General features: G+C 49.8%; 2 protein-coding genes across 4 annotated transcripts in view; one reads left to right on the top strand and one right to left on the bottom strand.

Moving 5' to 3' along the window:
• Positions 1–12,157, top strand: part of MYBL2 (MYB proto-oncogene like 2) — a 40,981-nt gene extending 28,824 nt beyond the window's left edge. For all 3 annotated transcript variants that reach the window (XM_034786903.1, XM_034786904.1, XM_034786905.1), the window contains 5 exons: positions 1,022–1,121; positions 1,976–2,089; positions 3,448–3,564; positions 6,052–6,207; positions 11,854–12,157. In XM_034786903.1, the coding sequence (XP_034642794.1) occupies positions 1,022–1,121; positions 1,976–2,089; positions 3,448–3,564; positions 6,052–6,207; positions 11,854–11,982 (616 nt within the window). In that variant the 3' untranslated portion in view covers positions 11,983–12,157. The remainder of the gene's footprint in view (positions 1–1,021; positions 1,122–1,975; positions 2,090–3,447; positions 3,565–6,051; positions 6,208–11,853) is intronic.
• Positions 12,158–25,587: 13,430 nt separating this feature from the next.
• LOC117886002 overlaps positions 25,588–27,284 on the bottom strand; it is a 47,110-nt gene continuing 45,413 nt past the window's right edge. The window contains exon 3 of the mRNA XM_034787622.1: positions 25,588–26,978. Coding sequence (XP_034643513.1) covers positions 26,184–26,978 — 795 coding nt within the window. The 3' untranslated portion in view covers positions 25,588–26,183. The remainder of the gene's footprint in view (positions 26,979–27,284) is intronic.

The raw sequence follows: 27,284 nt of genomic DNA, 5'->3' as shown, positions 1-27,284 counted from the left end.
GTAGGAGCCCAGTGGTGGTCCGACAGGCTCCACTTTCGAAAAAAATGCTGAGCTGCCCGGGCGAGGGAACCAGGAAGCTGCCGGGGAGAGGGGATCTGCCTGCCAGCTGCTGCCCCGGCCCACTGCTCCACTTCCCCCAGCCCCCGGGAGAAGCGAGTAGCGCCCGCCCGCCACCCCTTCCCCCGCGCCCCTCCCACCGAGCCCGTCCGGGGGGGAGGGGAGGGCATAGCATGGCCGGAGGAGCCGGGGGGGTGCGCGGAGCGGCCGGAGGAGGAGCCGGGGGGGCGTGGCCAGAGGAGGAACCGGGGGGGGGCGCCTTTTTTATGGTTGCTCCCCCTGCACTGAGAAGCTGTCTATGCCACTGTCCCAGAATAATCACTTCACTCACAAAGCAGAGTAATTGTGCCACAATAAAATCACTTTTATTCCAGAAGAGCATCCACACGGGGCGGTTATTCCAGAATAGCTGAATTATGGCCGAATAGCTGTGCTGGTCAATTTCCCCAATATAGACAGGGCCTTGCCTGCATTACATAGCTGTGTCTGAGCCAGAGCCTTGCCTGCAGCAACGTGCGTTGTTGTGTGCCCAAGACCAGAGTGGGGGTGGGTGGGAGAGGGAAGGGCCGTGGGTGAGGATCTGTGTTTCACCCACCCCGGTGACTGAAGAGTGATTTGGAGATATAACTGAATAACCTCTGGCTCTGTCAGAGCGGCATGGGTGGTGCTGCCAGAAGGCATGTCTGCTATTCCGTTCTTTAGCACCTGCTTTTCTCCCCCACCCAAGCCCCTGCAGCACACCCAGCCAGGGAGGTTCACACCATCCTTGCTATTGTAATGTAAGACCCCAGTTCCTGTGTCTTGAGTGGCAGGGTGTTTCTGAAGTGCATGTGCTAGGCTAGGCAGTGCAGCCCTAGGGCTGGAGGGCCAGAGCACGTGTCCTCTCTTGTGGTGGGAATGCTCCGGGGACACCTGCGTGTCATGTTCTGCTCCTGACCTTCTCTCTCTCCCTTTCTGCTGACAGATTTGTCACCCCAGATCAGAAATACATAGCAGACAACACGCCCCACACGCCCACGCCTTTTAAGAACGCCCTGGAAAAGTATGGCGCGATACGGCCACTGGTGTGTATTGAACCAACATGCATGCCCCACCTAGCACTGTCCAGTGCTACTCGCTGTGCTCCTGTAGACCCCCAATGACTAGAGCCAGGAAAGTCCCCCTGCCTGGCTTCTATCTAAACATTCACCAAAAACTCCTATTCACCCTTGAATATTCTGGCATGATCTGCCAGTGAAAGGGCCCTTGGATATGTGGTGCGAAAGGGCTCATCAGCCAATCTTTGGGAATTTCTGTTTGCATTGTTAACGTTACAGGGTGCTTGGGTGTTGGCACATTCTTTGGCTGAGATGGGGTGGCCGTGGGGAATACTGTCCTAAAATGGCATGGTGAATATGGTCCCATACATGACCACTGGACTGAGATATTTTATAAACCCCCTGTGTTCATGCTGCAGCTTTCGGTTCCTTCGTGAGCCTAAAAAGAAACCAATCAAATGGATTTTTTCTTCTGGGTGTAGCAGTTGTTTGGGACTCCCCATCGAGTGGAGACCTGGTGCCTATTCCAGAATAACCAGTGATGCTGTGTAGACCAGCTGGGAAGTCAGGCTGTGGGTACCAGCCACACAAGTATATGAGATCCTTGATGCACTTGATCTCCTGAAGCTTCTGCTGTGGGGTCCTGTATTCTTGCTGCATCAAGGGCCTGTGCAGAGGCCGGGCTAGCTGAGCTCTTGTGTCATTCACACCAAGAAATGCACAATGGCCCTGCAGACTGAGTTGCAGTGGGGGGAGGTCTCCACTGACGACATAATTGCAGCATTAGCACAGGTTCACCTGCACCGTAAATCCAGACATGTAAATGTAGCCTGCACTGTAAACCCTGTGCTGTGTTTCTCCCCCAATGTCATTCACCCCAGCCGCAGACACCTCACCTGGAAGAAGACTTGAAGGAAGTGCTCCGGAGCGAAGCTGGCATCGAGTTGATCATAGAGGATGACGTGAAGCCTGACAAACAGAAAAGGAAACAAGGAGTGAGTGTCTCGTCTTACAGCTGCTGCCCCTGCTGTGATCCTGCCCGGTTCCTCGTGCAGGGTCGGGCCAGGGCACTATTGGGTGGGAGAGTCGGAGGAAAGCCCAGGTGCTACAGGGAAGTTGGTGATTTAGTTGCTTGCACCCTTCCCGCTAAGGGCTTGATTCTGCAGAGCACTTGAGCACATGTTTAACTTTTAGCACATGAACAGTCCCACTGGAGTCAGTGGGCTACTCACGTGCTTAAAGTGCTTCTGGATTGTGGCCTAACCTGTCCTGACCCAATGCCCCAGTATAATGCTGGGCATGATGTGCTTCTGGAGTTGTCATCTCTCAGCTCAGACTTAGAATGGAGGTTCTGAGCACTGCAGGGAATAAAGATCCTCAGGCACTTCTCCCAGGGCTTGGAACGTTAGCCCAGGCCTCCTGGGCAAATTCTGTCTTGGCCGGTCCTGTTCTGCTGGCTTTCCCGTCCTAGACTTGCCGGGATTTCTTTTTTTTAAATCGGTTGTTCTCCATGCTAGAAATCATACCAATAAAAGCCGTGGCAGAGCGGGTGCCCTCACTTGGGTTGTGATGGTCACAGTAAAGACACAACGTGTTATTTACACTGTCTGTCGATGCCAGACGTGATGTGACTTTCTGGCACCCACATGGCACAGGTACCCCAGCTTACTCACAACCAACGGCGAGCCCTATTATCTCCGGATCTGTACTCTGCATCTGGGACAATTGGTTTGACTGTTTAAAATACCCTCAGAAGAGAGAGATTTGTTCATTCAGAACATCCGCCTCCAGGCAGATTGGATGGGGTTGGTAGTGGGACATGGGGGCCTTTTGCTTTTGGGTTGCTGTCCCAATGTAGCCCTAGAGGTGTTGCTGTAAAGGGGCTGGCCTGCATGAAACGTGCTGGTGGGTCTCAGTGGACAGGCAGCCCCACCATGAATTGTCCGACCATGAGCCACCCCACCCTCTTGGCAGAGAGGCCAAGCAGTGGATGGGACAAAGGGAAGGCACTCCCCACTCAGCACTCTAGAGGTGGCACCCCTGGAATAGGCCTGAGGCCCCATGGTTAGATGGAGCTGGGGAGTTTCTTCCTGCTCTGTAAAGGCAGGTGTTCAGCCGCCAGGGGTTGAGAGTCTCTGGTCTCTTCCACCACAGTGACAGTCACAGGAAATGTTTTAATGCCTCCGTGGTCCGCAGCCCCTCACGCCCAAACAGTTATGCGTGATGGTGACCCTTCCCTCTGTACGGAACTAGAAAATGCTCACCGAGCCCCATTTCCCCCATTGCTATTGCTCTGTCTCCCCTGCAGGCTAGCGCTTATGGTTGCTTGCTTTGCTTCTCTTGTGTTTCCCAGCTGCACAGGAGTCCCATCAAGAAGGTCCGGAAGTCTCTCGCCTTGGACATTGTGGATGAGGATGTGAAGCTGACTGTGTCCACCATGCCTAGGTCCATCTGCTTCAAAAGAGCACAGGTCAGGGATGCTCAGATGAGGGTGGGGAGGGAGGGCTGGACACAGATGCTTTGAGAAGTGTGCTTGCATGATGAGACATGTCTGTGTGAATGTAGAGGAAGACTTGAGACTGGCTGCGGGTTGGATTCCCCTGCAAACATCTCTGAAACACAGGAACAATCAGAAATGTCAGAGGACGGCTATGAAATATGATTGACTATACTGGATTAACTGGGGCTTTAGGTGTGCCAGTGAGATAAACCTGGGATGTATTAACAGCTGTGTTGTGAGCAAGACATGAGAAGTCATTCTTCTGCTGTACTCTGCTCTGGTTAGGCCTCAGCTGGAGTATTGTGTCCAGTTCTGGGCACCGCATTTCAGGAAAGATGTGGAGAAATTGGAAAGGGTCCAGAGAAGAGCAACAAGAATGATTAAAGGTCTTGAGAACATGACCTATGAAGGAAGGCTGAAAGAATTGGGTTTGTTTAGTTTGGAAAAGAGAAGACTGAGAGGGGACATGATAGCAGTTTTCAGGTATCTAAAAGGGTGTCATAAGGAGGAGGGAGAAAACTTGTTCACCTTAGCCTCTAAGGATAGAACCAGAAGCAATGGGCTTAAACTGCAGCAAGGGAGGTCTAGGTTGGACATTAGGAAAAAGTTCCTAACTGCCAGGGTGGTTAAACACTGGAATAAATTGCCTAGGGAGGTTGTGGAATCTCCATCTCTGGAGATATTTAAGAGTAGGTTAGATAAATGTCTATCGGATGGTCTAGACAGTATTTGGTCCTGCCATGTGGGCAGGGAACTGGACTCGATGACCTCTCGAGGTCCCTTCCAGTCCTAGAATCTATGAAACTATAAGAGGGAAGGACCTGCTAGGAAAACTGCCTCCCCTTTCCTCTTTTCTCCACCCATATGGATGGTGCAGCTTAAACCTGGCTGTCCATTTCCTTCCTCTGTGCTAGGTCACGCACATGGTGCTGAACGTAATGGAGAAGGGGTGTCCTTAACTTAATGTTTTATGTATTGTGCTTTCTGATCCCACTGTAAACCTCTCCTCCCTGAAGAACTGAATATCTGGAACACTAAATTCAACACATGACGAAACGCAGCGAAAAGAGCCCATTCTGTGTTGGTTATTCACAGGATCAGATATAAAATAACTGGAGTATTGTGGTGAGAGCGCCTGTCAGACGTGTGGCTCTTTCGTGTATTTAATTAGACTTGTAAAGTTCTTATTCATTTTTGGTGTTCTTGTGCCCCATTAAATTTGATGCAATGATCAACGTTTGATTATGGAGCTTGTTAAAGGGAAATAGATTTGCCAAGATACAGATTTAGGTCCACGTTCAGCCCCTAGTGTAACGCCATGAACTTCAGGGGAGTTGCAGCGAGGATGAATTCAGCCCATGTATTTTAAAAACACAACAGTATAGTGCACACAGCAAACAACCCGCTGACTATTATGACAGGGAGAATGATAAATCGAACTCATGCTGTTAATGCTACCTCTCACTGCGCTTGGCTTGGACAGTGAAAATAGATTGGCCGGTTTCATTTTCTGGCTCCCATGTGCTAGCCCAGTGCTGTCATGTTTGGATGGCATAAAGAGCAGGGGAGTTTCTAAATCTACACACACACTTAATGGAATTTGTTAAATGCACGTAATGGAAAGATTTCCGCTTGCTAGGCCTTAGGGTCTGTCTATACCATCTCTGGGAACTAGCCTCCCAGCCTTGGGCCATAGCCTTGCAGTAGGGGGCTCGCCGCTAGCGCATTAAAAATAGTTGTGGCTTGAGCTGGCGCTCAGATTCTGAACCCTGGGACAGGGAGGCTTTAGAACCCAAGCCACAGTGTCAAAGCCCTGTCTACACAGATGTTTTTAGCATGCCAGCGCAAGCCCTGCTGCCCAAGTCTATGGAGCTGGGCTGGGAGGCTCTCTCCCAGGTGCAATATAGGCATGCCCTTGTACACAGACAAGGTGGACAAGGGAATTTCTTTTAATGCAGCATTCCCGACCCAAAAGGGGGTCGCAAGACTATTGGGCGGGGGAAGGGGCGGTCTCAAGAGCGGCGGCTGCTGGCCAGGCGCCCAGCTCTGAAGGAAGTGCCACCACCAGCAGCAGCACAGAAGTAAGGGTGGCCTGGTATTGGGGGTGGAGGTGTCATCACAACTTGAAATATTTTCAAAGGGGGTCCCAGCAAAAAAAAGTTTGAGAACCCCTGTTTTAATAGACCCACTTCTGCTGGTGGAAGGGACTAGCTTTCGAGCTGCACAGAGCTCTGCGTCAGGTCTGGAAAAAGTAATCGCCTGGTGACACTCTGATTACTTCCCTGCATGTAGAACCTTGCTAGCATCCTTACATGCTGTTTCTAGCGCAGTGTAAATGCATGGACAGGAGAATACAGGAACACGAGTGAACGGATCTAGTTAAGTGGCATTTTCCAGTGTAAGGGAGCAAATTAACTTGGTGCGTATGGGTTTTTGTTTTTGTTTTTTTTCCTGCAGCCTGTGAGTTTCCTCTCGAGGTCTCTAAACCTTTCCTCCTCAAGCAGCAAGGACGACAGCGGTTTGCTCAATAGGGGGTTCGTGCAGGTGCAGGTGAAGACCGAGAAGACTTCATCCTCCAGGAAGATCCCAAGCCAATTCAGACCACCCGCTCCGGTAAGATGCCAGCACTGCCATCCTCCCGAAAGGCATGGAGGTTACAGAACCCCTGTCCCTCCTGTACTGGTGAAAGGGAGATGGTAGCTTGAGTCAGCAGAGAGCACTGTCTCTGGAGAACAACACAACAGCTCAGAATGCTAGTGCCACTCACTGCCCAGGCTTCATATGCTGAGTTTTCCTTGGTCACCGTGTGTCCGCTGCGATTAAAAACCCACACCAATGAGTCTCAGAGCCTGGGTCACTGACTCAGGCTCGCAGGCTCAAGTTGCGGGGCTATAAAACTGCAGTGTAGACGACCTGGGCCAGCCCTGGACGTGCTGTGAAGTGTAGACATACCCTTTCTTCCCCTGAGAGGGCAGGGGATAGGAACAGAGACCCTACCTCGCCTGTGGGAGGAGAGTTAGCTTGCATTGCTGTGCAGTGCCATCTGCTGGGACTTGGAGCTGAAGGGAGCACCATTCTTCCCTCTTAACCAAGATACTCTCTACCTCCTTGTTACCGTGACGCTCATATTCAGCCATTCAGAGCAGTCATTCCCAGAATCACTTGCTCTGGATCTCAGGGCTGGGAAGAGGAGTTCACAAGAGTCAAAACTGAAACAAAATATTTTGATTGACTTGAAACAATCAAAAATCCAGAATTCCGTTTCCTGAAATCTTTGGAAGTTTGGCTTTTCGCCCCAATTCAGGACTGATTGGAGTTGTTCTTTTTTCAAAATCTCTAAAATTGTGGGTTGGAACATCTGTTTTCCAACCAGCTCTATTCGTGATCCGGTTCTGGCCTTTGAAGACAGACATGGGGAGTAAAAACTGGCTAATCACCATGCTTATGCTGGTGATCCCTTTGGGGCTTCCAGGCTGGGGACCCTGCAGTTCTGTGCCAGAGGAGAATTGCAGCAGTGGAAGGTTATTACATAATGACATAAAACAAGGCTGTTGGGAAGATGCAAGTTTGATTAGACTCTACTCCCCACAAAGTCTCTAGGCCCTGGCTTTCAGGTGCTGACCGGCTGCCCTGGTTAGTGGGGCATGGGGATGTTTGATGGTAGATGGGGGATATGTATGGCTGGGAGATGTGATGCTAAGAGGGATCAAGGAAAGGAAGGGGAAAAAAGTCCTAGGAAACCAATGTACTGCAAAGTACACATCAAAACGCTATCAGTTCAGCATCTCTCACCATTAGGCCCAGGGCATCTCAGCCTTGCATCCAAAATCAATGGATACTGCTTAAAGAATTCAGCCAAAGTACCTTCCCTGGGGCAGCAGTAGGGATGCTGTGCTATAGTGAATTAGATGTGGGCATTAGCAATCTGGAGTCCTGCAATCTGCTCCTGGTTCTGCCACTGATTTGCTGGGCAATTTGCTTCCCCCTGCACCTCCACTTCCATGGAGGTTTTTGTTCTGTTTTCCAAGACACAGTCATATCCTGCTTTGTAAGTGCAAAGCTCAGTGCTCTCCTAACCCTGGAGTTGCTACTGACACCTCTGCAGGAACTGGATTTTCCTGTAGCTGTGGCCCAGATACTTCTCTCCAGTGGGAGACTCAGGATAGACCGAGGCAAATGGCTTAGTGAGCTTCAGAAACGGATTAGGCTCGTAGCCATGAGAGATGCACTTTATATCCCGTAGCAAGAGCTCTTGATCTTTGTGCTTCGAGGCCTAAACTGATCACTGGCTGGGGAAGGTAACGTCCCCACCACCGGTTGGTCAGGCACAGCAAGGTACACTCTAGAGAGTTCCCACCTTCCTGCAAACAGCCATTAGCCTCTGTCAGAGCTAGGATAGCAGATTAGATGGGCCATCCATCTATTGCAGTGTGGAGGTTCATTTGTTGGGAATATTATGGGCTGTTCTAACTGCAGGCTTAAATGTCAGCCCTCTAGTGATCCCTAAAAGATATTTGGTTTAATTCTGAGTGATCTGTGAGTGTACGGGGAATAGCAGGGGATGCTTTAACGACTGTGCTGATTATGAGAGTCCCACACCAGAAAACTTTAGGAGTGAACTCTATGCATGGAACTGACTGCATGGCAGTACTGTGAGAGCAGCACTGGGCAGCAGTTAGCATAACCTGCCCTGTCCCCCCACCTCCCGCCTGCCACGTGGCTTGTGGGAGGCAAGCCCTGAGGGAAGAGTTCTGGGTTCTGTTCTCTCTTCAGGAAGTTTTAAGCATACATTGTTTCCATAGCACCAGCAGCGTGATGGGGCTTTCCACACGGGTATTAATAGGGCCTACCAAATTCACAGTCCATTTTGGTCAATTTCACGGTCATAATATTTTAAAAATCATAAATTTCATGATTTCAGCTATTTAAATCTGAAATTTCACAGTGTTGTAATTGTAAGGGTCCTGACACAAAAAGGAGTTGGGGGTGGGGGGTCCTCAAGGTTATTGTGGGGGGGTTGTGGTACTGCTACACTTACTTCTGCGCTGCTGCTGGCGGCGGTGCTGCCTTCAGCGCTGGGCAGTTGGAGAGCGGTAGCTGCTGACCGGGATCCCAGTTCTGAAGGCAGAGCCACCGGCAGCAGCACCGCAGAAGTAACGGTGGCAAGGTCTGGTATTGCCACCCTTACTTCTGCACTGCTGGTGGCGGGGCAGTGCCTTCAGAGCTGGGTGCCCAGCCAATAGTCACCGCTTTCCGGCCGCTCAGCTCTGAAGGCAGAGCAGAAGTACTGTGACACCCCCCCACACCCCAAAATAACCTTGTGACCCCCCTGCAACTCCCTTTTGGTTCAGGACCCCCCATTTGAGAAACGCGGGTCTCCCCCATGAAATCTGTATAGTATAGGGTAAAAGCGCAAACAAGACCAGATTTCATGCGGGGGAGACCAGATTTCACGTTTTTTTTTTTTTGAAGGACCCTAGGTATTAGCTAACTATTCCAGGGTGTGGGAGGGAGAGGAGCTGAGCCATGTGCTGGCATGGGTGGACTGAGCTGTGAAGTAGGTTGTGAGGCCGAGGGGCTGACCCTTGTGCGTTGTGAGAGACGGAAACAGTCCCAGGTGAGGGGAAGCAGCCGAGTGGGAATTGTTCCTGTGCTCGGACTGTGGTGGAGGCAGCCAGCCAGACTCTTACTGCTTAGACCCAGTTGTTTGCCATTTCTGTGCTTCATTTTCTCTTTATGAAACTTTATTTGAAAATAAACTTAAGCACCAAATGTCTGCTCTTCGTCGGTGACGCCCCCCTGGACGCTGCTGGGCAAGCAGGTACCCTGCTGTCCCTAGTGTAGTGTGACTAAGGTGCAGGAATTTAGGGAGAAATTCCTCTGTCTGGGAGCTTTCAGGGGGTCTCAAAACACCTTAAATACTAAGCTTTATGATCACTTTATGATGCTCCGCACTACATTTCCAGGGGGGCGCTGGAATCTTGCCCCAGCTCTTTAGCGAGAGAGAGAAGCAGGGGTCTCGCCTATGCCAGCAATTTACTTAATTTTACCACCATTGCATCCCTACCTCTGCAGTCCCACCAGTGGTAGCAACAGCAGACCACCATTACTTGTGTTCCCGTAGCACCCAGGAGCCTCCGTTCTGGACCCAGGCCCCCACTGCGCCAGGCACTGTACAGACACAGAACTAAAAGAGGGACCCTGCCCCAAGGGGCTTCCAGTCAAAGTGTCATCTAGGCCTGTTCTGAGCAGGGCCGGATAACTCAGTGACTTAAGATGTCTGAAGGCTCCCGCAGTTGGAGGTGCAATGGTGGGAAGCTGCTAGCGTAGGCACAGCCAGAGTGACCAAACGTGTGCCCAGTTGCAGAGGCGACTGGGCTCTTGTCTAGCTAACAGGCAGCAAGGGGTAGTTTAAAGACCTTCGCTTGCTCCCCTTTTTCTTTTCTCCCAGTGCCCAGCCAGCTTTGGAGAGACTGTTAATGGCTATACATTTGGCTGACATCAGTTCTAAACAAATTACCCCTTTCTGGAGGGTGCCCGTTAGATGGCATCTCTCTGAAGAGTACGTACTTCTGTCCCTGGACATGTTTCATTAGACAACCTGGCAAACCTTTACCAGCCCCCACTTGGCATTATCTAGCGATGGGAGCCAGGACTTCTGGGTTCAGGTCACAATTCTGCCACTGTCGGTCTTGGAGCAAGTGATTGAACCTCTCCCATCTGTACAATGGGGCTATACTATTGACTCATCTCACAGGGGCACAGCTTAGTGTTTAAGGTGCTTTGAGATCCCCTGAAAGCTCCCAGAAGCACAAGTGCAAGTGATTAACTTCTCAACCCTAATTCTTACCTCTGACTCTTTGTCTCCAGCTAGATGGCAGCCAGAAGGGATAACTTTCTTCTCAGATGTTTGTAATTGGATTAGATCTGACTGTTGTAAAAGCTTTTTTGTGTGATGAATGAACAGTCCTTAATCGCAGCAAATCAACCCCCTCCCACCCCAAATAAACCCCCACTTGCAGTTAATTTGTCCGTTTTATAAACCACTTCTCCCAGCGTGGTGTGGGAGTGCCTTGCTCTCGCCACTGACAGCTGCATAAATAACTTCTGGCTAAAGATTTGAAGGTGCAGAAAGGAATAAAATGTTTTGAAAGCATGGGAGGGCTGGCGGGAGGAAGGAGTGAGCCCCTGCATGTGTATTGTGAAATCCCGTCTGTGGAATCCCAAAGAGAGCGATGACATCTGCAGTATTGGGCTCTTGGGGGTTACTTCAGTGCTCTCCTTGGAGTCGCTAGCAGTAAGAGATAATGTGATTAGAAATTAAGTAAAATGACTTGCTGGAACTAAATTAGCCCCTGACAGCTGAGCCATGGCTGGATGATGAGCAGCTGTTGGTGCTGCCGTGGCTGCTTTGCTGTTAAGAAATGCTGTCCTCGTGGGGCCTTATTCTCGGTTGGCTTTTCCAGTGTAAAGGGGCTGTAAAGCTTATGGCTCAGCTACCAGGGAATTCCTGTGGTCTAGAGGGGGAGTCCCTGTGTAGCACAGAGCAAACATATTCGCTCCACGCCACTCACTGGCAGACATCTGCGTAAGGGGCATGACTGACCCCTCTGCATTCTGCCTGTTTCTGGCTGCTGCAACAGCCTCCTGGGTCTATCAGCAGCTGAGCCCAAGTTAGGGCAGCCCTCAGACTCGTCTAACATGTGCTGCAGCCTTTGGATTGCCCAAGAGTAGGGGATGTGAGGCCCCTTCCCCTTCTCCTCCTTGGGTCCCGCACTGAGCAAAGTTCAAGCACCCTGGAGAATCGGCTCCTGTGTACTTGGAGATGCAAGCACGACTTCCCCTGAGTCCCTATCCTCTAATCTTTTACTGAGGGCCATTGGGCTGTGCCTGGGACTGGAACACAGGTGCTGCTGTGGTCAGATCCCCACTGGGCTCCCAACTTGCTCTGTGATCTGGGGCCAGTCACTGAACCTGGCTCCTTCCGAGGCGCAGAGCGGCACTGCTCCCATGGGAGCTCCGCTCCTCGGGCCCTTTGAAAATCGGGCTGCAGACTCCCGTATCTGCTCCCCCTCCATCAAGTGGGGATTATAATACTGGGATTCCTTTACCCCTGGGGGGGGGTTGTAAGGCTGTCAGTTAGCTTTGGGCGGCGTGCTTTGAAGGGCTGGGTTCTTGTTCAGAGCATCTATAGCAATCCAAATCTTAATCTACAAGCGTGTTTTAAAATCTCTCTCTCTTCTCCCCCATCCACGCTAGATGTCCAGTGCATGGAAAGTAGTGGCTTGCGGTGGAACCCGAGACCAGCTCATCATGCAAGAGAAAGCTCGGCAGATCTTAGGTGCATTAAAACAGAGCCACACGTCAAGGACATTGATCTTATCATGAAGGATTGTTGGTTTTTCTCTGCTTTACGTTTTTTTTTTTTTAAGTAGAGGAGGGGGAAAAAGAACACACAGAAGAATTCTCTTTGGCAAAGACACTGTTTATTTTTCCTTTTCTGAATTCCATGTTCCCTGCTAGATCCATATTTTAATAAATTGTGCTAAATACTGGATGATAAGTGGGATGTAAGTTTTGGAATTGTTTGTGGAAAACTTAATCAGGGGCGGGGGGTTAGGAAAATACCCCCCCCACACGAGAAAGATACCCCCTCCTCGTAGTCTTCTTCAGAGGTAGAAATAAGCTGTCCATACACCACCCCTTTCTGCCATGCCCTCTGAAATGGACACAAGGCATTTACCTAACCTAGGTGGAGATGTTGCTGTGCAGAAAATAGACTGAGTTGGATTCTGCTCTGGCTTCTTGGGAGCAATGTGTAAGGTCCTTGCACATTTCACCTTGCACCTCCTGGCTTTCCTTGGATGAGAGTGTTCTCCATCGTCACAGGTGATGGGGGTGACAGAGGCCAGCAGAAGAAAGGATGTCGGAGGGGGCATGTCCTTCAGGATGGTTTGATTCTAATTTTGAACTAACAGCTTTCTTCCCATCTGACCCTAGGAGAACCATTCCTACAGACGTTTGATACATACGTTATATAAGAGCAGCGGGCTGGGCCAGAACCTCTCCCCTGGGAAATGCCCTCTCCTTTTATATGTTTTAATAAATCTGCCTCCTGTCGGGCTTCATCAGCCTGACTTTGCCACTTTATTCAGACATGGTCCAATGCTCTGTGTGTCCACATACTGTATTGGATTTGAGTGCTTATGCCTTTCCAGGGAAGGCCGCGCTGCCTAACGGTGGTCTAGCCAATAGCAGGATTGTCTGACTCAAGTAGAGCAGGGGGTTAGTTCCAGCATCTCTCCTGTTGTGAACAAGTGGAGAGTTGTCCTGCTTCTCTAGGGAGAGTGTGAATGGGATCAAAATAGAAGGGAAGAGATCAGTGAAACCGGAGCAGGATGGGGCCTTAAACGCCAGCAGCCCAAGGGACTGCATGGGGTTCTATGCTTTGGTGTTCAACCTGCCCCGCTCCTGTGCAGCGGATAGATCAGCCGCATCTCCAGCAGAGACGGTCAGGATTGCTTTCCTCCACCATCCAGCAGCTTGGGTCTCTCATGCTGAGAACTGCTTTTGCTTAAGGCTTTGGATTAACTGGTATACACTGTGGCCATGGGCTTTCTGCGTTTGCAGCACCAAGATGTAGGCTATGGCTACACTGGCGCTTTACAGCACTGCAACTTTCTCGCTCAGGGGTGTGAAAAAACACCCCCCTGAGTGCAGCAAGTTACAGCGCTGTAAAGCGCCAGTGTAAACCGTGCCCCAGCGCTGGGAGCGCTCTAAGCTAATCCCCTCGTGGAGTTCTCCCAGCGCTGGGAGCGCTCTAAGCTAATCCCCTCGTGGAGGTGGGGTACCTGGGAGAACTCTCTCCCAGCGCTGGGGCACTGTTTACACTGGCGCTTTACAGCGCTGTAACTTGCTGCGCTCAGGGGGGTGTTTTTTCATACCCCGGAGCGAGAGCGCTCCCGCGGCAGCGCTTTGAAGTTTTGAGTGTAGTCACGGCCCTAGAAACAACCAAACTACGGTGGGCAGCGAATGATGTCCACAGACTCACCAGATACTCACTGGGGCCCTGATTTGGCAAAGCAGTTAAGCTCATTCTTAAGGCTCATTGACTTCAGTGGAACATAAACACAGTCTTAATTGCTTTGCTGAATCAAGGCTCCAGTGATTTAGCTCAATGGTGATATCTCACTTGCAGAAGATGAGGGAAGGGTATCACTTGTGGAGAGGGGAGTGTGAGGATAGCTTTGTGTTAAGCTACAGGACAAAGAGGCAGGAAATCTTGCACAAGTGCGAACAGAACCCACAATAGTCTGGTGTGATGAGTAGGCAAATTGGTGGACCTCTCTGCCTCAGTTTTCCTAGCTGCATAAAGGGGGATGATCACTTCCTGCATCCCAGGCACGGAGATTTAAATGCTTTGTCCACAGTAGGTGCGTGAGCTTCTGGAGAAAGTCCTCTACTTCATTAGTGGCTGTGCAAAGTGCCCCAGTGACCTGTGAAATAATATAGATATATCCATGCCCCGAGCTTCGTGTGTTTAGTACAAAATTAGCCACAGGCATGAAAACAGCATCTGCAATTATGGGTCACATTTACAAAGATCTTCAGCCCTCCAGCTTCTGTTTATAAACTGGTTGCTGTGTTGCGCAGGAAGAAATGGCTACACACCCACAGACACCCACCCACTCCCCCTCCATAGCATAGTATGACACAACAAGGTGTGTAATTGGTTTTGAGCATCTGGTGTTAACCACTTGCAATGGAGAGTGGAGTTCTGACTCACTCCTGAACTTGTGGTTCTGGATGGTCATTTCATTTACCCTGGCCTAATGTCGTGTGCCGTGGTGCAGTTTTGACTTTGCTGCAAGGTGTGGGAAAGCTTCTGTGTGTCACCACTTTCACTGTATCTGTCCTCTCAATAAGTAGAGGTCTTTAGTCTCCAAGGCTAACCAGTTCAGCCCCCCTCACCACCCATGCACTTGAAAAGATAGGGTGGCAAGGGAGAATGTAAACTTTCTCTTCTGCCTTGTCTACACTGTAACTATACCAAGGTAGTTAAAGGATAGGTGCAGGAAGGAAAATAACTTACACCCATCCCTGATCTAAATTTTGGCCCAAACACGAGTTGACAGAATCACTGTAACACTGAATCCAGGTTGGTCTTATTTACAGAAGATGCTTGAAACCTCTGTTTGACCAGTGCTGTGTGGACTAATCCAAAACACAGCTATGCTTTAATCTACAGAACCTCAGTAACTCAGCTGTGCTGGAGTAGCCAGCCTTAACCCCACACCTAAAACTAAATACTGTCAAAAGTACAAGATGATGTAGCCTCTGAGTCAGACCTGGCCCATCTTTCCAGTAACAGTCCTAAGCCCTCAACACTAGAACAAGAGGTCAGGTGTGAAGATCTATTAATTAATATTCCCTAACCGTCACTCTGCACCCAGTGTAGATTCAGTTGTACACCTTAAAAAGGGGCTAGCTGCTCATGAATAATTCTGGTTTCCTCTTCTCATTCAGCCATGGCTAGCTAACCACGTATTTAAAGGGTTAAACGACACTAGGAGCACAGGGAAAGCGACTGAGCACGGGTGTAAACGTGTTGGCTATTGCCTAGTCTAAGCCGCCTGTCAAGGCTGCTTCCCCACTCTGAACTTTAGGGTACAAATGTGGGGGCCTGCATGAAAACTGCTAAGCTTAACTACCAGCTTAGATCTGGTCCGCTGCCACCATTCCCAAAAGCTAATTCCCTTCCCTGGGTAGCCTTGAGAAACCTTTCACCAATTCCCTGGTGAATACAGATCCAAACCCCTTGGATCTTAAAACAAAGAGAAATTAACCATCCCCCTCCTTCCTCCCACCAACTCCTGGTGAATACAGTTCCAACCCCCCTGGGATCTTAAAACAAGGAGAAATTAACCATCCCCCCTCCTTCCTCTCACCAACTCCTGGTGAATACAGATCCAACCCCCTTGGATCTAAAAAACAGGAAAAATCAATCAGGTTCTTAAAAAGAAGGCTTTTAATTAAAGAAAAAGGTAAAAATCATCTCTGTAAAATCGGTATGGAAAATAACGTTACAGGGTAATCAAACTTAAAGAGCTCAGAGGACCCCCCCCCCCTTAGTCTCAGGTTCAAAGTACAGCAAACAGAGATAAACACTCTAGTAAAAGGTACATTTACAAGTTGAGAAAACAAAGTAAAACTAAGACGCCTTGCCTGGCTTTTTACTTACAAGTTTGAAATATGAGAGACTTGTTTAGAAAGATATGGGGAGAACCTGGATTGATGTCTGGTCCCTCTCAGTCCCAAGAGCGAACGAACTCCCAAACAAAGAGCACAAACAAAAGCCTTTCCCCCCCAAGATTTGAAAGTATCTTGTCCCCTTATTGGTCCTTTGGGTCAGATGCCAGTCAGGTTACCTGAGCTTCTTAACCCTTTACAGGGAAAAGGATTTTGGAGTCTCTGGCCAGGAGGGATTTTATAGTACTGTACACAGGACAGCTGTTACACCCTTCCCTTTATAGTTATGACACAGCCCATGTCCACAACAGGACTTGAGTGTTGCAATTCCTAATTTTGAGGCTCCCAGAAAATCACTGGAACAACAATGGGATCCTGAGTTAGATGCCCAGGCTCCCTATACAATGAATGGGGGCAGAGAGAGAGGTTTCTGGCAAGGCAATCTACAAAAGGCAGCATCCTCGCAGAGCTGCCGGGGAGAGGGGGATTCACCCCACTCTCAGAGTTTGGGGTCTAAGTCCCCACTGCAGGGAATTATCTATCTGCATATGATCTCCACCTGGGACCCAGCTGCCTGGAGGCAGGTGGCTTAGGCAGCTATGCTGGTTCTAGAGTGAATGAGTTAGGTGGGTGTTTGATGCCTCACAAAATGGCTGCTGGTGGGAACAGGCCTCCCTCAGAACCTTTAGGCCAGTGCTTAGGTTACTCGCCCAGGCTGTGGGAACCCTGGCTCGGATCCTCCCTCTGCCTGATGAATTGAAGGGATCTAATCAGGGATCTGCCACTGCTCAGTGGAGTGTTCTAACCCCTGGGCTAGAGCGTGAGTCTCAGGCTGTCTCCTCTGGCCCAATTAATATTTCATTGTTCAGCTGAAAGTGAAACAGCTTCACCAAGAGAGATTGAGAGACTCTCCCATAGCCTGGCAGGAGCACCCTGTTCAAATGCCTGCTTGTCAGGCAAAGCAGGGATCTGAACCTGGCTGTCTCTAATAACTGTGCTAAAGGTTAGGAGGGAGTCACGGTTTAGTGTGGAGCTGGCCAGCCTCTGAGCACGCCTGCTGGCGCGATAGGCATTCTGCCTGTTGCCCCCAGGTTGTGGACTGCTCTGGGGCTTAGGCGGGAGAGAGGGGGCTGGATGCCTAAACGGAGGCAGCAGTGTGCATGCCTAGAGTTGGAAACAGAGGAAACTTTTACAATGGAAATGTAGGTGCTGAGTGAGTTTAGGGGCCTATGTGGTTAGGCAGCAGCCAAGAGGAAGACCAGCTTCCGCTGTGGAGTCTAAAGGGCATTGGAGAGACAAGGAGCCCACGTCTGCAACTCCCAATGGGCAGGGGAGAGAGCAAACCTGTGTGTGTTGCACATGCGGCTGTCTGGCTGAAACACAAACCATTTCTCCTCAGAATCCCACTTCCCAAAGAGGGACCACAAATCCCTATTGCAGGAAGTTTGTCCCTATTGCAGCAGCATTATCATTTAACCTGGGTTCCTGGCCTGAGGTTTAGGTCTACAGGTGCAGGGAGGGCAGGCAGTCTGCACTCTGTTGTGGGGAAAACCAGCAGAGGAGGATGAAAAATGGAGAAGATTTTGGAGCCGGGGGACAAGATCTTTTTGAGTGATATCCCGGCTCTCTGTAAGCCAACCGCAAAACTCCCAACGGACTGGATCGCACCCTTGGCTTTTAATTTAGTCCAACCTCTGGAGCCTGTGGCTGATTTAAAGGTGCTTTGGCTCTGTCGAGTAAGTAAAAGAAGGGTGAAAACTTTCCCAGCGTTGGGAGTCACAGGTGGCCTGCCCCTTTAAGAGCCAGGGACCCAGGAGCCAATTAACCTGCCCTTGCTACACCTTTGCAGGATGTGGGACAGAAGCCGCATGAGGGGAAATACCTAGGGAAAGCAGCTAGAAGTGGATGGATGGACTAGCTGAGGAAAAGAGCCAGGGGAAGTGTCCTCTGCTCCACCCTGAGGAGAGAGGGTAATTAGTTTAAGGATTAACAGCTGCGGGGGAGCTGGTTGAAGAGGAGGAAAGCCCAGCAATCCAGGCTGGCTGTGGGGGTGGAGAGCAGACAGGCTACTTCAGTATGAAGCAAAAAGTTGGGAGGGTGCTGCTAAGTGGCTGAGGCCTGCTCTGTGCTCTTGGCAGAAAGTAGATGTGCCTTGGCTGGTTGGGTTGATTGGTGTGTGTAGGAGCTGGCCTTAGACTGTGCAGGCTGTTCTTGGTGGGAGCCCGACTGCCGGAAAGGGGGTTGAAGGCTGAGCCTAGCAGGGGAGAGGACTCTTTCATGTTGATGTTTTTGGACTTGGACTAATGGGACCTGTTACCCAGATGTGATTAAAGGCTTTGATGGCACTTGGCCAGAGGGCAAGATACCTCTATGGTGAAAGTAGGCTGAAGATTGCTGTGGGGAAACTGAGGCAGAACAACTGCAATACCACATCATGCTACATGGAGATGCTCTGGGATGGTGAGTCACATATTGGGGTAATGCCCCCCCCCCCCAGACCCTCCTGCTCTGGGGACTGGATGGCCCCTCACTTGCGTATGATAGGTTGTTTCAGGAAGGAAAAACAGAGGCATTCCTAAACTGCTCATGGGAACACACAGAATGGGGGTTGGGGACAGACAGACAGTGTGTTCTCCAAATGCCTGTCTCTGGTGCCAGGGGATCCCCTAGTAGGGTGACCTGCAAAACAAAATGCTGAATTGCTTTTCCTTTCCCAGAACGATATGAGCCAAGGGCCCTCTCCAGGGGCTGCCGCCATTGGCCGGAGTGCAAATCCGTGCAGAATCTGGGCTCACATGTTTTGGAGCTGGCCCTGCATTTAAAGGATTGTAAGCCTGAAAAGTATGAAATGCCATTTCTAATACCATCAATCCCCGTGTAGCTCGGTGTGCTGCCAAGTGTTTATTGCTTATTAAAGAAGATCTAGTGCCAGACACATTCTGGGGAAAATGAGCAAGCACAGACAGGTTAATGATGAAAAGACAATTAGCTTTTAATTGGAAAGTGGAGATGTCTCTTGTGTTCCATACACACTGGGCTCTGGCTCCAAGCTGATGCCTATGGAGTTGGATCGATACAAGCCTACCTTCTCACTTGTAGGTGGCTATTGCTGCAGAGGTCCGGGTCGGTAAACAATGCTATGGAATAGAGGGGGTTGGGAGAAAACTGGGCCTCTTACCAAGATTGCTCTGTGCAGGTTTGGGGACTCCTGCAATGTGTGTGTTTGGGTCCCCAGCTGCAAGATGTGAGGAACTTCCACGTGACCAGAGAGACCTGAAGTGTGCGTCTGGGAGGATTCAGCCCCATGCATGGGGGTGAAGTGAGGATGCCCAGGACTGGGGTATGAGCGGTTAGCTGCACTCTGGTATATGAGCCAGGGGCTCCCATGGCTGCTCCGCACCTAGTAACAATTCTATTGTGAGCTGGTTGCTGTGTGGCTTGAAATCTTGTGTTGCACGGAAACTGTGGTCGTGTTTGTTTTGCATTCTTACAGCTCCATGAGGGCGTGGCAGTATTGCCCCCTAGAATGGTTATCAAACACAGACATCCTCGGTGGTTCCTATGCCTCCTGCACAGGGCTGAATTTCACCCACTGAATTTTTCACTCAAAAACCAGCCTCTGGCTAGTGAAACACCAGCATTTCCCAGACTGCCAGGGCTACAGGAGGCTTGGACACGGCAATCGAACAGGAAAACTGTTTGTGTGAAATGTAACAGAAAAGTTCCCCTCTGTTTTGCCAGTTTTTTATGGTAGCTCCTTGTGCTGCAAATTTTCTTTGAAAAGGAAACATGACTTGAGACAGGGCTATTTCCCACCCCAAATATTTGCAATCCCAGATACCCCAGAGTGCATCCAGAACCACTTGTCTTGTGAATGGCACCATTTTACTGATCATGCCAGGCTTGGGACACTGTCACTGCTACCAAAGTCACCTGTGGCTGAAAATGCAACATTTTAGCCCAAAATAAGAGACCAGGGTATGTGTCTAGTGACCATTGTGTCACTTTGGAAGCGAAACTAAACTGAATTAAGGCCACTTTAATTCATGAAGAGCACCCACACAGGGATTTAATGCGGTGTAACTAATCTGCTTTGAATTTGCACTTTAAAGGTAATCCAGATTAATTTTTCCAACTGTCTGTCTGTGTAGACCATCCTAATTTACCTCCATCCCAAAAAGGGATAACTTGTCCTGCACTGATCTAGCAATTCAATTGAATTTCTAGCTTTGCCACAGACATCCTGGACAAGTCTCTTAAACACTCTGTGCCTCAGTTTCTCTATCTGTAACATGGGGATAAGAAGATTTCTTTTCCCCCTCCCCTATGGCTGTTTTGTGTATTTTAGATTGTAAACTACTTAAGGTAGGAGCTAAATCTCTTCATAAGGGTACGTACAGAGCCTAGCACAACGGGGCCCTGATCTTGGTTGGTCAAACTGTGGTGTGTGTCAGTTTTGCCAGCTTGCCTGCACTAGGGGTTCACACCGGTAGCAGTCCAGCAATGGCAATAATTAGGTCAAATCCCTCTGTGTAGACAAAACCATGGTCTTCACTAGGGTTTATATCAATCCAGCTCACCAAGGGCTGAAATCGGGGCAAATTCCTAATGCTGGCAAGGTATAAGTGCCTGTTTATTCCAGAAAACCCCATTAACTAACCCCACACGCAAACCCTTTGCTGACCCTTTGGCCTGTAATAGAAATTCCCTCAAACACAGAGCCAAGCTTAAAATAAATCCTCCATAGAATAGGGTTACCATATCTCATAAATAAAAAAAGAGGACCCTCCACAGGCCCTGGCCCCGCCCATTTCCCCACCCCCTAGCCCTACCTCAACTCCGCACCTTCCCCCACCCTAACTCTGCCCCCTCCTCCCTCCCACTCCCAGCCAGGGGGAAAGGGCTGCCCCAGTGCTACCAGCTTCACGGTTTCCCGGGCAGCCCCCAGACCCTGCGCCCCCAGCCGGCGCTTCCCCAGCGCAGCTGGAGCCCGGGAGGGGAAGCGCCCAGCCGGGAGCGCAGGGTCTGGAGGCTGCCCAGCAAACCGTGAAGCCGGTAGCGCTCGGGCTTCGGGCAGCCGCCCCTGCCTCTGGACCCTGCGCCCCCAGCCGGGCACTTCCCCTCCCGGGCTCCGGCGGCGCAGGGTCTGGAGGCACGGGGCTGCCCGAAGCCAGTAGCGCTCGGGCAGCCCGGCTCTTAAACAGAGCCGAAGAGTCAGGGAGGAGCAGAGCCGCCATTTTCCCGGACATGTTCGGCTTTTGGGCAATTCCCCCCGGACGGGGGTTTGACTGCCGAAAAGCCGGACATGTCCGGGAAAAAGAGGACGTATGGTAACCCTACCATAGAAACAATTCAAACACAGAAAAGTAAACGATGAAATACACATAGTCATCAAAGAGTTTTCTTTCCTGCCAAACTGTCCTGGCCTTCTGAGCCGGAACTGCAGGAGTGACAGCCGCAAGACTAGGCGCTACCGTTCTGAGTCCGCCCTCACCTATGCTGGAAGGAGCTGGCCTGCTTGGCTTGCTTTTTGAGTACGTCAAGCCCCTGTTCTCTTGGAAGTAGTGTAGCTCAACTGATAAATGTTGTGGTCAGCTGGGTGTGGATTTCTGTGGGCAGGGGGAGGGAACTGAAGGGTGGACAGGGAGGGACTAAGGTGACATCAAAGAAACCAGGCCGTTGTGTGAAATGCTCCCAGTGTTGATACCCGTGATTGTCCGAGGAATTTAAACATGATGGCCAAGTGGCTAGTAATCTCTGGGTGTCCAATGGGAGTCATCGTAAAGGGGGCTGATTTCCAGAGAAATCAGCTCTTTCTGTCAACAAGGCCCCTTTGCCGGTATCTCCAGCCGGTATCTTCAGCCAGCATCCTGAAATCTGAATGTGGGAAGCTAGACTTCAAGGAGCACCATCTTTTAAAAGGCAGTGAATCCCCTTATTCTCCATGCTGATTTCTGAGCCTTTGGGGGGAGAGGGGGACTGTTCTCCCCCTCCCCCCTGTTTGTGTGATATCATTTCAGAGTGAAAATCCCAATTTAACCCTCCCCCTGGCTATCCCTGGAGCTTTGAAAAAGGACCACCCCCCTTTGCTCAGCCCCAGAGTTGGGAGGAATGTACCATTAAATCTTCCTCCAATCCCCTCCCTTATCACTGCCCTACCCCCCGGTGGGGTGTCTTGTCCCCAAACTCCCTCTCTGCTCCCCACAGTGTGTTCTCCTGCCTCCAATTACTCCCCTATATTTTCTATGCCCCAGTCTCTTTCCCTTAGTCTCCCTCCACCTTCCCCTGCCACCCTCTCTGTTCCTTCAGAGTTCTCTGGTCCTCCACAAGCTTCTGCCCCCTGAGCTATATGTCCAAGCCAGAAGGTGCAGTGGGTTGCTATCTTCTCTGAAGGCAGCCTGGATTCAAATTCAAGGGAACAATGGGAGGTGGTGGCCATTATGTGATGGTAGGGGATGTTGGGGAAATGGCAGTAAGCCTTATTGGAGGAAGACAATTGCCCAGGCTTATCATGTCCTGGGGACAACCATGCCAGATGCCTGGCCAAGGCGCTGGAACATCCAAAGAGGAGCCTCTACAGCCCCAGGATTTACAGTGAGCTCCGTGCACCATGGAGCAGGACTTTAGGAGTTTAGACCTTCTCTGGGCCTCATTCTAGCCATCAGTAACCCCTAGTGTAGATAAGCAAGGCCTGTTTGCTCCAGCCTGCTTTCATGCAAGGGACAACAGCACTTGAGCGAATACCTGCTTTGCTTGTCTACAATACACGTTTGCACCATTTCAACTGGTGCTGCTTGAGAAGATGTGCTCTATGAACTCCATGATTGTAACAATCCCTGCATGTGCCAGTGACTCCATGCATTTAGCTGGAGGCCACATTGTGAAAACCAGCCCTTCCTGCTGTACGAGGACTGTGTATAACTTGTGTTAAAACCATTGTGCATAAGTACAGCTGAATTAGTCTCTTTCTACAGGAGTCTCTTTGCTTTTCCCTTGCTGTTCTTATTTTACAAGTGAAGATTCACAGGCTGGCTTTCCTCTTGCCCAGTATATTTAACTACCTCTGAGCTTGCTGTGTTCTTTAGCAGTTGGTCCCGGTTAGAAATTACAACCGGCTCTGCTAAGAGGTTCTAGGAATTGTCTTCCAGTGTGCATGCTTTGATAATACATTGAACCTTTTCCAGCCTCTGGCATGTGTGGTTTTTTCTCTCCTCTCCCCCCCCCCCCTTTCCCCCCCCCCCCCGCGCCACTGTTAAACTAATCAATTTCTCTTGTCCCGTTTCTGACTGAATAGAAAATTTTACTAATGCCATGAATGTAATTATGCAAAAATCAAAAATCTCCAGCTTCTGCTGCTATTTAATGAACCCGGCCAGCGGTGGCAGATCCATGGCTGATGAGGGTTTAGTCTCTCTCATGGCTGCTGATTCTTTTTTTTTAAATAGATTTTCATTTAAAACCAAAATTAAATTTCCAGCCCTCTTCTTTGTGAATGTGAGGTGGTGTGACCTGAGACAGCTGCTACTGAGCTTCAGACAATACTGCTGAAAGGTGCTAATCAATCCATTCCTCCCTAGAACTCTGGTTGAATTGTAACAAATTCAAGTGCCAGCACAGTTAACTTTGTCACTGTCGATCGTAGTAAAGTAGAGACTTCTGCTGTGGTTGGATGTCCAGGAAGCCCCAGAGGAACCAACCTGAAACTGTTGAGAGCAAAAATTCCAGTATCCCCAACCTCAAATGTTGAAAAATCATGAGTTTAGTGCCCAAAATGGCATGAGATTTAAAAACTAATTAGTTATGTTAAAACAGTGAAATGCAAGGTTTTGTTTGCCTTTAGTCACATTTTCAAACTTTACTCTGCAACCCTAAGAGCTAGGAACTTTTTTTTTTTTTTAAATGGAAGCAGAGACTCACATGATCACTTGAGTCCAGGAACTGGGGATTCAAGTATAACATAAAATATTGCAAAACTCACAATAAAATGATGAGAGCTGGCAATGCTGTGACTTCAGTTCCCTATCCTAAGAAGCCCACGCTTACCTAGCACAGACACAGTCCGGGTGCATGGTGAGCAAAGGCCTTCTCTGTGCTCGGGAATGGCCCTGACCAGCCATCGGTTGCCAGCAATTGGGGTACTTGCCCCAGTCGTACAGCATCTAGACAAGGGCAAGCCTGGTTTGTACTGATCAGGCTAAACACTGATGATCTCAATTGGTGCAACCCTGGCATGCCTTTATCTTCATAGAGGGGCCAGTGTTGATTAAGCAACATGGATTACTGGCTCCTGCTAGTGGAGAAATGGCCACACTTTGGCCTTTTCTATTCAGTAGCCATGTCGAAAGCCTGAGTGCTGGCCCCGAGAGCCAGACCAGCCTCCGTCACTCTGCTACTGAGCTAGAAAACAATTAGCATGGGGTAACCGTGTTAGGCTGTATCCACAAACAACAAGTCCGGTGGCACCTTTAAAGACTAACAGATTTATGTGGGCATAAGCTTTTGTGGGTAAAAAAACCTCACTTCTTCAGATGCAAGTGAGCTTTTTTTACCATGAAAGCTTATGCCCACATAAATCTGTTACACTACTTGTTTCCTTAAAGACTAACAAAGCCAATGGTTGTAAAAGACGCCGCTAAGTAGGCTGCAAAATCTGCTCTCCTAGCAAGGGCAGTATCTCAAGCAACGTGCATACGTCCTGCAGCAACAGCAGCTACTGGTTAATGGTAGTTATGCTGTTCCTCTGGTGTGTTTTATATCAATGGGCCAGAAATAATGCTCAGTCCTGGCCTACGCTCGGCTTTCTATCTCAAGCTCCCTCTGCAGCAGCTCCTCAGGTGCCCTGTTTGGGAGCCCAAGTGCTAACACCATGTCGTCTAGACCCTCCTTTGAGCAGAGTTTGGTGATGTGCTGGTTAAAAAGCCAGCAGTGCCCAGTCTAAGCAAATGCTAGCGCTGCTGGTGGCAGTGCACAGCCGCTAGCAATTGTGGGAAATGTGAGTGGTGGGAAAGGCCTAGGGTGGACAGGGCCAAGAAAATCAGAGCTGGTGAAAGGGTTGGTATAGGTGACATGCCAGTGCAGGGAGTGTGGCTGAGAAGAGGAATAACTTAGGCCCAGATCCTCAAAGGTATTAAAGCACTAAGCACCTAACTCCCAAATCAGTGTGGATGTTTGAATTTGCTTAAATACCGCTGAGGGTCTGGGCCTTCCACCCTAAGGAAGCAGGAACAAAGGGGGCTATTTTACACCTTCGTAAATGCTCCCCTTCACTCCAACACCTCTGCATTTCCCATTTTCCCCCTCCCATCTAAGTTATGTTCCTCTAGAAGTACCAAGCCAACTCCCTGGCTCTAACAAGCCCTGCATCAGTACTGGAGGCTGTAGCAAGCCTGCTGGGGGTTCATGTGCATACATGGAACAGTCCTGGGCAGAGGACCGGCAGAATATGTAAAGTTCTATTTTGAGGGCATAGAGGGTGCATGGGGCTTGTACCAGCCCTATGCAGAGGGGTGAATTTTGCCCAGAGTGAATGATACCCTTCTGCAAAATGGAGAAGAGAATTCATCTTGCCCATTGGTATAAAATGAGAATAATGTTACCATGCCTTGGACAGGGAGTTGGGGTGGACAATATGAGGCTTAACAAGTTCTCTCAACATTTTAGGTTGTGTCCAGTCAAAGGAACCTAGTAGTCCAGAAAGTGAACAGCCTTTATTAAATGATAGATTTTATTACAATTGCACACAGCATTTTTAGAATGACAAGTCAAGGGAATATTACATTTCACTGACATCAAAACATTGCTTTGCTCTTAACAAGTGACCACCAATTTGCTAAAAATTAAACATGGGGGGGGGGGAAGGGGAGGAGGAGGACACATTCCACAAGTTGGAAACCATTCTTCTAGCTCCAAGGATCCTAATGCTGTACCTTAATTAAGCCTGGGGTTTCTAACTCCTGGCAATCTGAAAGAGGTTACCAATGCTTGGGATTATAATTCTTACCTACGTCTACAACACCCCTCACATTGACTTGAAAGACACTCCAGACTAGCTAAACTACTTAAAACCATTCTACTGTGCTCATCATCATGGATAGTGAAAGTCTTAAGTGTCCTTTGGCAGCACTGCTTCGTTGATCCCATCCTTGGTTTAAGGAAGATAGAACAACAATGGCTCCCATAGAGCAAACCCCTGGGATCCATACTGTGCTGTTCCAGCAGGCATAATTCAGGCCCAGCTCCCATGGGGAGATTCAAAGTGCTGACTGATTTCTCAATTGCCGGATTCCCTTTACTCTTCTATAGGAAGAATCCAAAGCCCGGGTACTGGGGGAGCTGTGCTGTTACCTCTGCCCTGTAGACTCAACCAGGCTTCTGCTCTTCCGGGATCGCATGAGGTTGTTGATCTGGATTTTGATGTTACTATAGTCTTTGCCTGCCAGATTTGGCTTCCGCCTCTTTGCCGCTTTGAATGCTGCATTTACCAGATTGGGCGACAAGGCAGCTTTCTGGTGTGTGCCGGACACATTGACCTTTCCCCGCCACTGCTGGTAATAATCTCGCGGCATCGTGTGTCTGAACACTGCCAGGGCATACTTGGCAATGTCGCCCTCGGCCTTCTCAAACAGTCTCCTGTCCTCCTTGGGGGAGATGCGCAGGAGGGAGCTGTTGGGTATGCTGGCTGCTGCAGGAGGTTTATGGGGCTGAGACTGTCCCTCAGGGGTCGATGAAACCTCTCCTGATTCCATAGCCTCCGGGTGTCCAGCTGGCAAATTGATCTCAGTCTCTTCACAGTCCATTACCCTCATTTCATCCATCTCTGCCAGGGGGATCTGAATCTCCCCCACCTTGGGAATCAGGACAGTGCCTGTGGGGAGTCCAGTCACATCTGGGGCTGGGGCTTGCTCTAGATGGGCCAATCTGGACTCCATCGCAGACACTTTCTTTGTCAAGTCCTCAACATGCTGACGTAGACTCTGATTCTCTCTCATCACTTGCTGCAGCTCCCGGGTCAGTAACCAGATGGCTGTGTTTCCGGATGGCAGGGATGGTCTGAATAGGATGCCTGTAGGCGGTGTTTCTCCTGCAGCGGCTGAATCCTTCTTAGTGGCTACACTCTCAGCTATAATTCTCTGCAACTGAAACACATGTAAAAAGTGTCAATTAGTGTGCTGTCTGCAGGAAGCACTATAAACCCCACCACCCTGCCCTCAGGGTTGTGAATCCTTAATAGGAATGGGTAACGGGACACAACACTGACTGACCCAGGCCCCTAGCCTCAAGCACTTACACCCAGGCTTCATGTGATACACATGAGTGGTCCTGCTGTAAGCGCTTGCAGGATCAGGTCCCAAGTTGATAAGGGACAGGTTCCTGTCCCATTACTTGGTTTACACAGGTATGGAGGAGCCAATTTTGTTTAGCTTGTGATTTCAATGCCAGCA

This window comes from Trachemys scripta, chromosome 12 (genome assembly GCF_013100865.1).
Source record: "Trachemys scripta elegans isolate TJP31775 chromosome 12, CAS_Tse_1.0, whole genome shotgun sequence".
Classification (NCBI taxonomy): Eukaryota; Metazoa; Chordata; order Testudines; family Emydidae; genus Trachemys; species Trachemys scripta.
The sequence above is the reverse complement of the archived record's forward strand: the minus strand, read 5'-3'. Positions and strand labels throughout refer to the sequence as shown.